Below are 14,016 nucleotides of genomic sequence, written 5' to 3'. Positions count from 1 at the left end.
TCTGGCCTTTTTTATATGGTGCTGAGGAATCAAACCCAGGGCTTCGTGTATATAAGGCGAACACTTGTGCCGCTAGGCATATTCCCAGCCCCAGGCCTTAGGTTTTAAGATGCCAACACGTTGCTGTTACTTCTGGGAGTGCAAATGATGAACATTCAAGGAGCATAAATAAGGGACAGACAGGGCTTGCTTGTAGATACAGCTTGAGCTATAGATGAGGAGGTCCTGTTGAGTCTGGGTGTTGTTGGGCTTCAATCATTCTCTTCCCTTGTTTCTTGGTTTGTTTCCCAGTTACACTGAGAAACACTATGGCACCAAATTGATTGTAGAGAAAGCATGGCGCCTTCCCATTTCATACCGATAAGGGCCCTGCTGTCTACTCCTGGCTGATGAACTTCTGGGTACCTCTGCCAGAAGCATGTGCCAGAGATGAGGAGTAGGGACTTGCTGGCACCTGTTAGGTGGCCAAGTGGATGGCTGGGTAAATAGGATGGGACCTGTGGTCACAGGGACTCTGGACTTAAGATCTGTAGTATGCTTGGCTTCTGGGATACTGGATTTATTTCTGTCATGGCTGGGCTCACCTCAAGAGAGGACAAGAGCAAAGGAACTTCCTGGCAGTCTGTCTCTGAGGGCCAGAGTTTCTCTTGCAGGAAGCCATCTGCATTCCTGTAGCACCTGTGTCACTGCATGTCGGAAGCCGGCTCTATGAGTGGTTAGTATGATGGGACCTAAACATGATACGGCGCTGTGGTCTCCACACTGGGGGGCCTGAGTTCCATCCAGGTGGGACTCCAGAATGGGAGGAGACAGATACTGTTCTGCACCCTAATCCACAGGAAAACATTTTGCCAACAGTCAATGGCTCTGCCTCTCCCTCACTCTGTTCTTGCACTAGGCCACTGTTAGTAGAGTGGTCAAGGGGAACACCAAATAAAAACATAGAGCAGTAGCTTCTGGTGGAGTTGTATGATGGGCCTGTTGGGAGCTGAGTGCAGGGACCAGAGGACACAGGAGGTTATCCAGGCGCTACTGCTTGTCCAGTGTGAGTGTCCCTCTTCATCAGACCAAGTCAGGGCACCTGAGCGTGGGAGACTGCGATAGGAGCCTCATTCCCTCCCAGGCACACGGCCCAGGGCCATTGGCTTCCCCTCACAGGAGGGAGCTAGGGAGAGCCCTGCGTCCTCTAATTTTTACCAGACCCGGTCTAAGCCATTGGCCATATGCATTGAGCCCACATGGCCTTAGCCATTGCACCTCCCCACTGGGCTCTCTGGCCTTGCCTCTGTTCTGTGACTAGCCTGGTGTGTGCACTGGCTTCCAGTGTACCCCCTGACCTCAGCACAGCCTTGTTTTGAACTCCTCTATTTGTTACTCTCCTGCCATTTCCTGTCAGGTCTTACTGACCCTCCCAGCCTCCTGGCTGTGCCAGCTGGCTTTCCTGAGGGATATAACTTCCTGGTCTTGTGCTCACGGCCCTAAGACACCAAGCCTCACATGCTTGCCGGGACATTATTCTCTCTCTCTCTCTTTTTTTTTTTGCCAGTCCTGGGGCTTGTACTCAGGGCCTGAGCACTGTCCCTGGCTACTCTTTGCTCAAGGCTAGCACTCTGCCACTTGAGCCACAGCGCCACGGCCGTTTTCCATATATGTGGTGCTGGGGAATGGAACCCAGGGCCTCATGTATACGAGGCAAGCACTCTTGCCACTAGGCCGTATTCCCAGCCCAGGGACATTATTCTCTTTTTTTTTTTTTTTTTGCCAGTCCTGGGGCTTGGACTCAGGGCCTGAGCACTGTCCCTGGCTTCTTTTTGCTCAAGGCTAGCACTCTGCCACTTGAGCCACAGCGCCACTTTTGGCCATTTTCTGTATATGTGGTGCTGGGGAATTGAACCCAGGGCCTCATGTATATGAGGCAGGTACTCTTGCCACTAGGCCATATCCCCAGCCCCGACATTATTCTCTTGACTCAGTGTCCTGACCTTTTGCTCTGACCTCATCTGTCTCATTTGCCCACCAAGTCTTGTCCCCAAGGCCTTGCTCATAAGACTTAAACCCCAACAAAACTTTGTGGGTCTTCTGCTGGTCTCAACACCTGGCCTAGCCACCTGTGTGGCCTAACCTCCTGTGTATATTCCCTGGTTTTACTTAACTGGCTTTTAACTCCCCCTGCCCCTGGTCTTCTACAATGGGCTATAACCCATTGACTTCGCTTCTTTGCCCTTTCCCCTTGGATGTACAGAGGAGACCTTATACCTGCCATTACTGATGTCTTGGTCTTAGCACCCTGGCCTTACCTGGCCGTAGCCTCTGGCCTGCCTGCTACCCCTAACTTCGTGGCCTTACCAATGGGCTTTAACTTGTTGCTCTTTCCCCGTGGCCTCCCTACTGGCCTTCCTACCTGCTGTTGTTAACTTCTTGGCCTTACCAAGCTGGACTTAGTGTCCTTAGCCTGCCATATTTTTTTAAAGTGTATTTTTATTCTTGTGGTGTTGGAGGTAGAACCCTTGAGCATGCTCAGGTGATGGCTCCACCATGGGCATACCTCCAGTGCCACCGTGCCTGCCTGGCTTTGAACTCCCAGCCTTTCTCACTAGTTGTCTCACACAGAACTTCACACAACTGGACCTATTGGCTCTTAGCTGTCCAGTCCGGCTTGGTGTCTTAAATCCTTCCTCAATTCTAATGTCACCAGTTTAGCCTTGCCTATCAGCTTGGACTCCAGCACCCCAGGACTTGGGCCTCATAGCCTTAACCTTTTCTTTTTCAGTACTCAAGTTTGACCTCAGGGCCTTGTGCTTGCTACTTGAGCAACATACCTAGCCCTTTATTGCTTTAACTATTTTTTGGTTAAGATCTCCTAGTTTTGCCTGGGTTGATCTCAGACTACAGTCCTTAAGCCTATATCTCCTGTGTAGCTGGGCTTGCAAATGTATGCCATCATTCTTTTTTTTTTTTTTTTTTTGGCCAGTCGTCGGCCTTGGACTCAGGGCCTGAGCACTGTTGCACTGTCCCTGGCTTCTTCCTGCTCAAGGCTAGCACTCTGCCACTTGAGCCACAGCGCTGCTTCTGGCCGTTTTCTGTATATGTGGTGCTGGGGAATCGAACCTAGGGCCTCGTGTATCCGAGGCAGGCACTCTTGCCACTAGGCTATATCCCCAGCCCTATGCCATCATTCTTGACTCCCGGTCTTCCTCTGGGCTTTACTGGTGTTTCCTTCACCCCTGGCTTTGCCTGTCTGATTCTAATCACTGTTTTATTCACCTTGCATCTTCATTCTTGGCTATATCCTGTTGACCTTATCTAACTGGCTTTGTGTCCACCCTATCCCTTCTTAACTTCCTAGTATACCCGTCTGGCTTTTCCCACCTGTCTAAATTCTTGGCTTTGCACCCTGAATTAACTCTGTGACTTTATTCAGCTGGCTCGACCTGGCCTGCCATTTTCTTGACCTGCCATTTTCTGGCTCAGGGTGCTTTAACCTCTTGGTAATGTCGGTGCCTTCCACATGCACTTTTAGCCCAGGCTGCATGTGATCCTGTCATCATTCTTGGGGGCAGCACCTGCTCTTATGTTCTGTAGGAAGTCTAGGGAGTGGCCCAGTGGTCCAGCCAGAGTCTGAGTCTTTACTGGTATGTAGCCAAATGTCCTCCCTGACCTCCCATCTGTCACCAGTATTTTCTCTGTGGAAGAACATTTGGCCACTCCTCGCTTATTTCTTTGCACCTAGTAGCATAGTAAGCCCCATCACTGCCTCCTGTCCCTGCCTCAGGCCAGTTCCTGCCTAGGCTTGACTTTGGGCTTAGGGATCTTTTTCAAGGACAGGGCAGCCCATGGCCCCTGCTTGAACTTGGCCTTTTGTTGGCCAAAGGAGAGAGTAAAAGGTTTGCGTGGGTCTTCTGGAGGGTGGCCAGGGACGACAGCTGGGCGAGACTCCTTCCTAATGTGTTAGCATTATCTGTGTTGTCATGTGCTGCGCATGGGCATTTCCCTGTTTTCAGTGACCTGGGATTCTGCAGGTCACTGGGAGCCGCATGGCATCGTTGCTCCGAGCCTGACCCTTCTGGTCCATCAGGCCACTGGCCCTCGAGTGACCTATCCTATTAGGCGGTTATTTAAATATCACACAGATGGTTTGTTAACAACTAGCTCTGTGGCTCTCTAGATACTGTATTTACTGTTATTGTTGTTACTCCCTGCAGGCCAGTCTAATTGAAGCCAACGGAGAACTAAAGGTCTTTATAGACCAGAACCTTAGTCCTGGGAAAGGTAAGGGAGCCTGTTTTGGAAATGTAAGTCTGTTGATGAATGTATGAAATTGGGTGTATTGATGACTTGCTCACTTAGAGGCCATCATAGGGCTCTCAGCCCCTGCACTGCCTCCAGTTGCTTAGCTGATTCTGCTTTCTAAGGTGCATGTTCTGTTTGGAGAGGCAAAGGTCTAAAAACAGAGTCAAGGAAAGAAATTCGGCCACTGTACTTTCATCCAAAAAAAGGGTTGCCTTACCCTATGGCTCTACAGGGCCCTGTGGTTGGGCCCCTAATGAGGGACTTGTACTTGGTATGAACCCCATGTGAGCTGGCATCTTCCCAGGCTTCCACCTTTGTCCCTATGTTGGTCCTTGGGCCTGGGTGCTGCCCCTAAGTGTCTTCTGCCTCAAGGCTAGCATCCTACCACTTGAGCGACAGCACTACTCCTGGCTTTTTTGGTAGTTTAGTGGAATAAGAGTCTCACAGACTAGTTCCTGCCCAGGAAAGTGGCTTTGAACCATGATCCTCAGATCTCAGCCTCCAGAATAGCTAAGATAACAGGCATGAGCTGTTGGCACCCGGTGGGATATCAGGGAGGCAAAGTGGGTAAGAGGTTGAGGCCTTCCTCCAGTGTCCTCCAGTGCCCTTCAGTCTCAGTCCCCACAGGGCAGCCATTACAGCTGTGTTACGCACACCAGGACTTCTTCAGATGAACGAACACCTGGACAGAGATGTTACCTGTATGGGGCCTGGCCTTCTGTCCACATTGCATCTCCCTGCATCCTGTGGTTCCCGCTGCCTGTAAGGTGCTTGCTGTAGCTTACTTCCGTGCCACATGGGACAGACTTACAGAGGTTGTGTTATACCTAGATGTGTCTGCTTGCCTAGTCCAGATCTGTATAGGCACTCAGCTAGAACAGAGGCTTAGGAGCCAGGTTCTGCTGAAGAGACCCTAATTCTTGGTTATTTTTATTGTTGTTATATTAAAAAAAAAATCATCTGGCACCAGTAGCTCAGGTCTGTGATCTGAGGAGGCTGAGATCTGAGGATCATAGTTTAAAACAGCCAGCCTGGGAAGGAAAGCCCGTGAGACTCTTATCTCCAGTTAACTACCAAAAAAAAGCCCAAAGTGGAACTGTGGTTCAAGTGATAAAGCACTAGCTTTGAACAAATTAGCTCAGGGACAGTGCTTAGTCCCTGAGTTCAAGCCCCAGGACCTGCACCAAGACCTGCACCAACAGCATCAGCTGTTTCCCACTAATAGTGAGGCCCTTGAAGATGGTGACCTGGTCCTCTTTGTCCCTTGGTCACGGCTGCTATGCTGTACCATTTGTGGTTTGTGCTGTGTGCATCTGGAAGCCCAGTGCCTTCACCCCAAAACCAGGTCCAGATGCCACGGGGGCCATGGCCCTGTCCTCCCTGCTCCCCCAGAGACTAGAGTAGGGCAGAGCTGGGAGAGGACTTGAACTTCAGACTTGGGCCCTGCCAGTTACCATGTGGCTATGTGTGGTGTGCTACACCCCCATGCTGCCCACGCCAGCAGGCCCCTCCCTGTTTTTTGCCAGCACAGGGTCAGCTAAGGGAGCTTTTTGTATCTGCCAACCATGGCAGCATTCATAGCTGTTTGGGACGTGCAGTATTATTCACCCAACAGTAATGTTCTGACAAACTTCAAGCATATTTCCCATGCAAGGGATGCAGCACAAGTGGTAGGTGAATGACTCCTTTCCTCAGAAGCGATGCTCTCCTGCCTGTTGCCACGCCCAGATCCCGGGCCAGCCTTGTGCTCATACTCCTCGTCCTCCTCCTCCATGCCTGGTTTGAAAGAGCCTGACCATGAGTACACTTGATCTGCAGGATGCGGACTTGGGGTGGTGTCAATTTGTTGTGTGGTCACAGTGCTCTGTGACTGTTGTTCTGGTCATCTGCATCTTCTTGCCCTTCCCTGCATCCTCTGTGTTTCTGGTCCTTGACTTCTGTTGTTGGCCATGTGGTCCAGTTCTGCTTCTGAGTGACTCTCAGGACAAATGAGTTCTGTTCTTGAGGTCAGTTGGCCTCTGAGGCCCAACGGTGATGACTGTACCTGTCCATGCTATCTCACAAGCAATTCATTATTGCAACGCACTGTTGTGGAGTTGATGCACTGATACTGTTTTGGGATGTTAAAATTAACATCTCCCTTTGCCCAATACCCCAGCCTTGGAATGGTCTCTGCATGTTGCTCATGGTACCCTAAGCAATGCTTGGTGAAGCCTGGGTATACAGTGAGCTGGTTTTGACCTTTGCCCTGCCCAGCAGCTGGGAACATGCACAGTAAGTATTTCTTGTCAAAAGCATCTCTAGAGTCAGATCTTGAAAAAATAAATCGGAGCTGGCCAGCAGGTGGACTCAGAGAACGGATAACAGGTGGGGTGGAGTGTGACAAGAACTTTGTTGCACATTATCCCCTCTCCCTGCACCTGTGGCCAGTTCACTTTGAGGCTCTCAGGCCAGATATATTCTTCATCACCAGGGAAATAGCAGAACGAGTTGGGCTCTGGAGAAACCTGCATGATGGCCACGCTGCCTCCCTGATAGTGGTGCAGAGCAGGGATCTAGTTCTAAGCTGTTGCTCTTGGAGCTACCTGGCTTCCTGCTGTTCTAGGCTATAATAATGGAAGAAAACTCAGTTTCCTCTTAGTTGTGGGCTGTAGTAACCATAGCAGTCTGGCTTCCTGCTTGTTCTAGGCTGTCAGAGTGGCCTGGTGTTCTCCTTGTTCTAGGCAGTTACAGTGGGGCAAACTCAAGTTTTCTGCTAGTCCTGGGCTGTTGTAGTCAGAGTGGCCTGGCTTCCTGCTTGTTCTAGGCTGTCATAGAACAGCAGCTTGACTTCCTGTTTGTCTTAGGCTGGCCAGGTAAGAATTGCCTGGTTCTATTCTTCTCAGCTGTTTGCTCCTGTGTTTAGTTGGCTCCCTCCAAATGCCCCAGATGTGGCTGGTGCCTATCGCATTCTAGGTCATCCTCTCCTTGCTGTTAAAGCAAGGTGTCTTCCCCATCCCACCCCACTCTGCCCAGGTGTCTGCATTTTCCTTCTGCTTCAGCATCAAGCTTTTTGGCTTTAGAATAGGACTCAAAGAAGGAAGAAAGTTTAATGCTGATAGAAGAGCTCTGTGTGGCCCATGCAACCTCAGATACGTAGTAGTTTCTCCTGGTGAACAGGACCCTACACATGTCAGAGTGCGTTGTTTGGCCTTCCTTCGGCAGTGAGGCCAGAATATTTTGGGAAGGAGAGGCACAGGTTAAAGTGCTTTAGCCAAGTAGTAAGAGCTCTGCCCTTTATATCTTAAGTGAGACACTGGAGGAGCTAGGAAGTGTCCTTCATGAGGTCTCAGCAGTGGTTAGTGCAGCTCTGTTGTACCCTGCAGTACAGGGATCAGTGCGTGCTGTACATAGTGAACCCTAGGACAGAAGCTGTCTGTCTAGGGCTATCATGGTGGGTTGAAGGAGGCATACAAATGGCAACAAGTACACAAGAAGGTTCTCTCACTAACCAGGGAGCACACGTCAGAAGCTATGTAATAATGCCACCACCACACATCGGCAGCCTTGGGGAGATGTCTGTGAGATCGTGGAGCAAGGGGGCCCTAGCACACTTCTTTTTTTTTTTTTTTTTGGCCAGTCCTGGGGCTTGGACTCAGGGCCTGAGCACTGTCCCTGGCTTCTTTTTGCTCAAGGCTAGCACTCTGCCACTTGAGCCACAGCGCCACTTCTGGCCATTTTCTGTATATGTGGGTGCTGGGGAATCGAACCCAGGGCTTCGTGTATATGAAGCAGGCACTCTTGCCACTAGGCCATATCCCCAGCCCCCCTAGCACACTTCTGATGAGGAAACACAGGAGGTCCCAGTGGACAAGAAAAACAACTGCCACAGGGGCCGAGGTCATAGGCCCCTGCACACCCATCCAGATCTTGTCCATAAGGACCGGAAACAACCCAGTGTCTATCAGTGGCTGAAAGCATGGCGAAGTTTGCCATTTGCTTCATTGTAGATGAGCCTAGAGGATGTGTGCTAAGCAGAATAATCCAGATAAAGAAAAAGTACCATGTGACCACACTTCTGTGCGGAATTCAAGTTGAACATAAACCACAGAACTGCTTCTTCAAAGCTGGGTAGAGGGAGAGGAGAAAGGCACAGGTGCAGCAGTGTGGACCTAGAGAGGCATCATGGCAGCACACCAGTTTCTTCTTTTGTGTGTGGTTTTTTTTTTTTTTTTGCCAGTCCTGGGGCTTGGACTCAGGGCCTGAGCACCGTCCCTGGCTTCTTTTTGCTTAAGGCTAGCACTCTGCCACTGGAGCCACAGCGCCACTTCTGGCCTTTTCTACATATGTGGTGCTGGGGAATCGAACCCAGGGCTTCATGTATACTAGGCCATATTTCCAGCCCCCCAGCACACAGGTTTCTGTGAGTTAGTGGGTTCAGCTGGTCCTGGCATAGACACAGAATCAGAGTAACTGAGGTGACAATTATGTGGACCTGCTTTAAATAACCTTTTAGTGTCTGCAGTGTCCTATAAGATGTTAGGTGCCTTAAAATAGACACAATAAATACATGACTTTTATCAGCATGTTGTTAGGTTTATTTAGGTAGTCGATGAAGAGAACAGGTGGTGTTCAGGCAGGATAGAGAACTTTATTCCAAACTGCTGCCCCACCGTGCGTGGTGGAGATGCTTGTGGCCCAAGGGGCATGGAGCTAGGGAAGGGGTGGGGAGAAGGGGTGACCAAGTGAAGGGAAGATGTGACCTCAGAGAAGGGGGAAGTGACTGCCTCCAGGTGTGCCAGTTACTACCTAGGTAATGCAGGTACAGGGCACAGACTTAGACAACAGGAGGGGGAGGTGTCTGCATAGGGGTCTTCCCAGGCAGACCTTACATTCCAGCCTTTTAGTAATTATGAAAAAGCACATAGACTCTTTGGCTACTTCCTGCTGGCAAAGGGCATTGACACTGGGGGTAAAAGGCGGAAATGTGGCCCCTCTGGGAGAAGGCAGCAAGCAGCAGCTGCTCCTTGGTGGTAGACTCGAGTCCTTGAATGAAGTCTGGAAGAAGTCTCATGAGGCAGGGTCTGGGCAATAATAAATACATTAGAGTGTACACTTAATGGCAAATGGAAGGGTTCGGGACATAAAATTAAAAATGACTTGGCTAGTTCAACTAATTCTTATCTCCTGCATTCCAGGCTGTCCTGGAGTTGGTGGAAAATGTCTTTGCCAAGGCTAACAGTCCAGAGTCTAAGACTCACTGTAAATACAAATAAGCAAGTAGCAAAAGCAAGAATGTAAGGTAGACAGGTATGGACATTAGATGGGCAAGCAACTATTTCTCTTTAGGATGTGACATTATCTCTTAACTCCTCTCCAGGGTCCCTCGTTCCGTGGACTGGCTAGGTCCTGGGTGGGGGGGGGGGGGCGTCTAAGTGCTTCTTGCTGGCATAGCTATTCCCCGTTGGCCCCCACGGGGTTTGAACTCAAGGCACTGTCCCTGAGCACTTCTGCTCATGGCTAGTGCTCTACCACTTTGAGTCACAATGTCACTTCCAGTGTTTGGCTGGTTAATTAGAGATAAGAGTCTCTTGAGCTTCCAGCCTGGATCTTTGCTGGTTAGTTGGGAGATGGAATCTCAGAGGGATTTTTCTACCCAGGTTGGCTTTGAATTGCAATCTTTGCCACAAAACCCCTTTTTTATTTCCAATTCAAGTAACAAGAGACCAATAGAAATAAGCGGAGCTTACCTGTACTTGTTAAGAATTGACCAACAGCCAGTCATCAGTGGCTCGTGCCTGTAATCCTAGCTACTTAGGAGGCTGAGAGCTGAGGTTTGGGGTTCAAAGCCAGCTCAGGCAGGAAAGTTCATAAGACTCCTATCTCCAATTAACCAACAACCACCAGAAAACTAGAAGTTTTGCTGTGGCTCAAGTGGTAGAGTTCTAGCCTTGCTGAAGAGCTCAGGGACAGTGCCTAGGCTCAGAGTTCAAGCCCTATAACCAATAAAAAGAATGGACCAACACATACTTGCCAGAGTTCTTCAATGACAAATCTCAGATATGATGAATGTATTGGCACTTCGGTTTGTAAAAGTACTTTCCTGACTGCTTGGGAAACCTGATTTCTGGTGACCTAGCAATGCCTAAGTTAACGAAAGTTCACAAAAGGTTCTCCTGGCCTACAGCTGTTTTACTAGCATAACAACATGGCTAGGCTGGGTAAGATTTACAAAATACATGCATTACAGAAAGTATGTCACACAAGAGTCTTAAATCCAAAGCGGTCTTTCACCAGGAATCAGTTGCACATGATGGAGTCAGGCAAGAGTCCACGGTGGAGGTAGTCAGGATGGTCCAGGAAGGAGGAATCTGGGCTAGGCTGCTTTGATTGTCACATCTCCCGGCTGGGTTGCCTGCAAATTTCTACACAGTCTGGTTAAAAACATTTGAAGTCTCCTGGTATTTTCTGATTGCTTTCTCTAAATACACTGGCTTTTGCCGGTATGGACATGAAGAATAACTTGCTGGTTTTACACTAGTGTTTAAATCACAGCTAACAATTTCATACCAATTTTAATAAGCTCTATCTTATAAGAATTCAAAACATACCATCTGCTACCTACTAGAGCCTTCTGGAGTTTGTCTTTGTTACCTTTTCCGTTTTGGAACAAACGTTTAATACAGTTCTTACTTTCCAAATCCCTTTTTATCCAAAGAAAACCATTTTTCTCTTCCTTTACGTTTCCTTATCTCCTCACTGATTTTTTAAATTGCAAGCCAGTATTTCCATTCAGACCATTTTTTTTTCTTTTACATAATCCATCTAGTTGCAAAATAGTATTGGAATTTAATGTTCCATTTTAGGCCATGGTACACATGCTAACTTACATTGAGACAAAATTAAATTACATACATTAAGACCAAATTAAGTTACGCAGAGAGAATGAAAAAAGAAACCTTCAATCGTGGGGAGGATTGAAATCAGAACAAAAGCCTGAGCCCTCAAGAAATTTATATTTGCCAAGCCAAATAACTTGATTAGAGTGCCAGATAAGTTTACAGACATACACACGTGTAGTTTTATAAAGTAAACAAGCAGACAAGAGGGGGTAGGGAGAGAGAAAGAGGGAGACGAGAGGGAGAACGAACAGAGATAGCTGGGAGACCATGAGTGAAGGGATGAACTGCAGGAGGGGAGAGAGGCAAAAGATGGGCAGAGACCAAAGAAAGCCTGAATGTCTACAACTTTTGACCATTTATCATTGCAGTGGCAAAAACTGTCAATCTCCGAGAATGGCATGATTGAAAGTCCCATCTTTGTTTCAGTGGTGCTGGTTATCAAGCCTATAAAATTGTATTATTGCCCAGCCCCTGCCTCATGAGACTTCCTATAGACTTCATTCAAGACTCAAGTCTACCACCAAGGGACAGCTGCCGCTTGCTGCCTTCATCTAGAGGGGGCACATCTCTGCCTTTTACCCCTAATGCCACAACCCCTTTCCAGCAGGAAGTAGCCAGAGAGAATCTGCATCCTTTTTCATAATTATTTAAAGGCTGAAATGTAAGGTTCGCCCAGGAGGGCCATGTAGGTACCTCCCCACTCCCCATCCTGTCTAAGTCTCTGCCCAGTACCTGTATTACCTAGGTAACTGGCACACCTGGAGGCAGTCATTTTCTCCTCTTTTGAGGTCACATCCTGGACCACCATGGTCACCCCTGCCCTACTTAAACCCACTCAGACAGCGGCCCATCCCTCTGGCCACATGCATCTCCACCATGCACAGCAGGGCAGGCAGTTCAGGAAGTAAAGTTCTCTCTCCTGCCTGAATACCACATGATATTCTCTTCATCGGCTACCAAATAAAACCTAGCATATATATTAATTGTACCAGTAATAGGTTTCATTGTGACATTTTATATACACATGTACTTTGATAGTGTTATCCCCTTACTAACCACTGTTATTCCCTCTAGCCCTTCCTTTGGTGTCCTCTTCCTCTCCTAATAGTGTGCCTTCCGTTTTCATGTTCTCTTTTCCCCCATTCCACATATGAGCAAAAACATGGTATATTTGTCTTCTCGTTCTGTCTTATTTAACACTGATCTCTAGCTTTATCCATTTTTCTGTAAGTAGTGTGATTTCATGCCTTATGATTGAATAATACTCTGCTGTATTGATATACACATTTTTTAAATCCATTTGTCTACTTGATGGGCATCTAGAGCTAGTTTTATAATTTGGCTATTGTGAATAGTGACATGATAAACAGATTGCAGGTATTTATTGTGTGCTGACTTTGGTTCTTTCCAATATATAGTCAAGAGTGAGTGGAATAGCACAGCAGAATCATAGTGGTTCTGTTTGTCCATCTTACCTAGTGGTAGTACTGGAAGTTGAACTCAGAGTTGAGCACTCTACTTGGCTTTTTTGCTCACAGCTGGTGCTCTACCACTTGAACCAAGCTTTTAGTTCTGACTTTTTGTGGGCCAATTGGAGGTAAAAGTCTCTTGAATTAGTCTGCCTACATAGCAGGTCCATATATATACCTGTCTGGTAATGTTCCTTTTTCCCTGCTTCCTTGTCAGTATTTTCCATTTTTTGTTTTCTTGATGATCATGATTCCAGCTGGGTAAGATAGAATCTCATTGTCGTTTGATTTGAATTTGTCATTTGAAAGATAGTCAGCTTATTTGCCTATTTATGTACTGGATTATTCTTTGGGTCTTCATGGTAAGAGTGCCTGTCCAACAAGTCTTGAATTCAAACACAAGTACCACAAAAATAACAACCAAAAAAATTTCCACAAAAGCTGGTGCCGGTGTCTCATGCCTATAATCCTAGCTACTCCAGAGGCTGAAGGAGAAAGTCCATGAGACTCTAATCTCCAGTTAACCACCAGAAAACTGGAAGTGGCGCTGTGGCTCAAGTGGTAGAGCCCCAGCCTTGAGCTGAAGAGCTCAGGGACAGTGCCCAGGCTCAGAGTTCAAGCCCCATGACCAACCAGAAATTTTTTCTTCTACAGAAAACATAGCTATTAATGGACTGTGATTAGCAATTATAAATCTATGAATATAATAATTTAGGACCCTTCTTTTATTAATAGGCTTTAGCAATTCTGAGCATTCATAGTATTTGAAAACATTTTGATACAGAGTCCCTTTGGAAAGGCTTTCTTTTAGGGTTTAAACAATGTTACTTCTAGTAAATTCAGGACCCTTCATAAAGATTGTGTGGCACTCCTGATCCTAGGAAACACGTTAAGTGTTCTCTTTATGTTGCCAGACTAAAACAAAGGTGAAAATGCACTCCCCCCCTTCTCTACACACACAGCCTTTCAGTTGTGTGTGTGTGTGTGTGTGTGTGTGTGTGTGTGTGTGTGTGTGTTGGTACTGGGGGTTTAAGGCAAGGCTTTGTGCCACCACTGGGATTTTTTGCATGCATATGTACCACTCTACCACTTGAGTCATACTTTCAATTCTGTTTCTTTGTTAGTTAGTTAGAGATAAAGAGTCTCAGTTTTGTCTGCCACGGCTGGCTTTAAACTTCCATTCTCAGATCTCAGCCTTCTGAGTAGCTAAGATGATAGGTGTGAGCCACTGGTGCCCAGTGTGACATCTTATTTTGCCTTGTGACAGGAGAGTTCTTAAAGGGCAAACCTGGGGGCAGGTGGCGAGAGGAGATCAGAGGGACATCTGCTGTTGCCTGTCAAAGCTGCAGGAATTGTGCTTTCTCGCTGAAGCACTG

The 14,016-nt window shown here is 47.6% G+C and overlaps 1 protein-coding gene across 5 annotated transcripts in view; it reads left to right on the top strand.

The window, feature by feature from the left end:
- The window catches only part of Tfdp1 (transcription factor Dp-1), a 49,528-nt gene that overhangs the window by 20,054 nt on the left and 15,458 nt on the right, over positions 1-14,016 (top strand). For 4 of the 5 annotated variants that reach the window (XM_048341048.1, XM_048341045.1, XM_048341050.1 and 1 more), the window contains one exon: positions 4,203-4,269. The exons of the other annotated variant lie outside the window; for it this stretch is intronic. In XM_048341048.1, the coding sequence (XP_048197005.1) occupies positions 4,203-4,269 (67 nt within the window). Of the gene's footprint in view, positions 1-4,202; positions 4,270-14,016 lie in introns of those variants that run through there. 5 annotated transcript variants of the gene reach the window in all.

This window comes from Perognathus longimembris, chromosome 3 (assembly GCF_023159225.1).
Source record: "Perognathus longimembris pacificus isolate PPM17 chromosome 3, ASM2315922v1, whole genome shotgun sequence".
Taxonomy (NCBI): domain Eukaryota; kingdom Metazoa; phylum Chordata; class Mammalia; order Rodentia; family Heteromyidae; genus Perognathus; species Perognathus longimembris.
The sequence above is the reverse complement of the archived record's forward strand: the minus strand, read 5'-3'. Positions and strand labels throughout refer to the sequence as shown.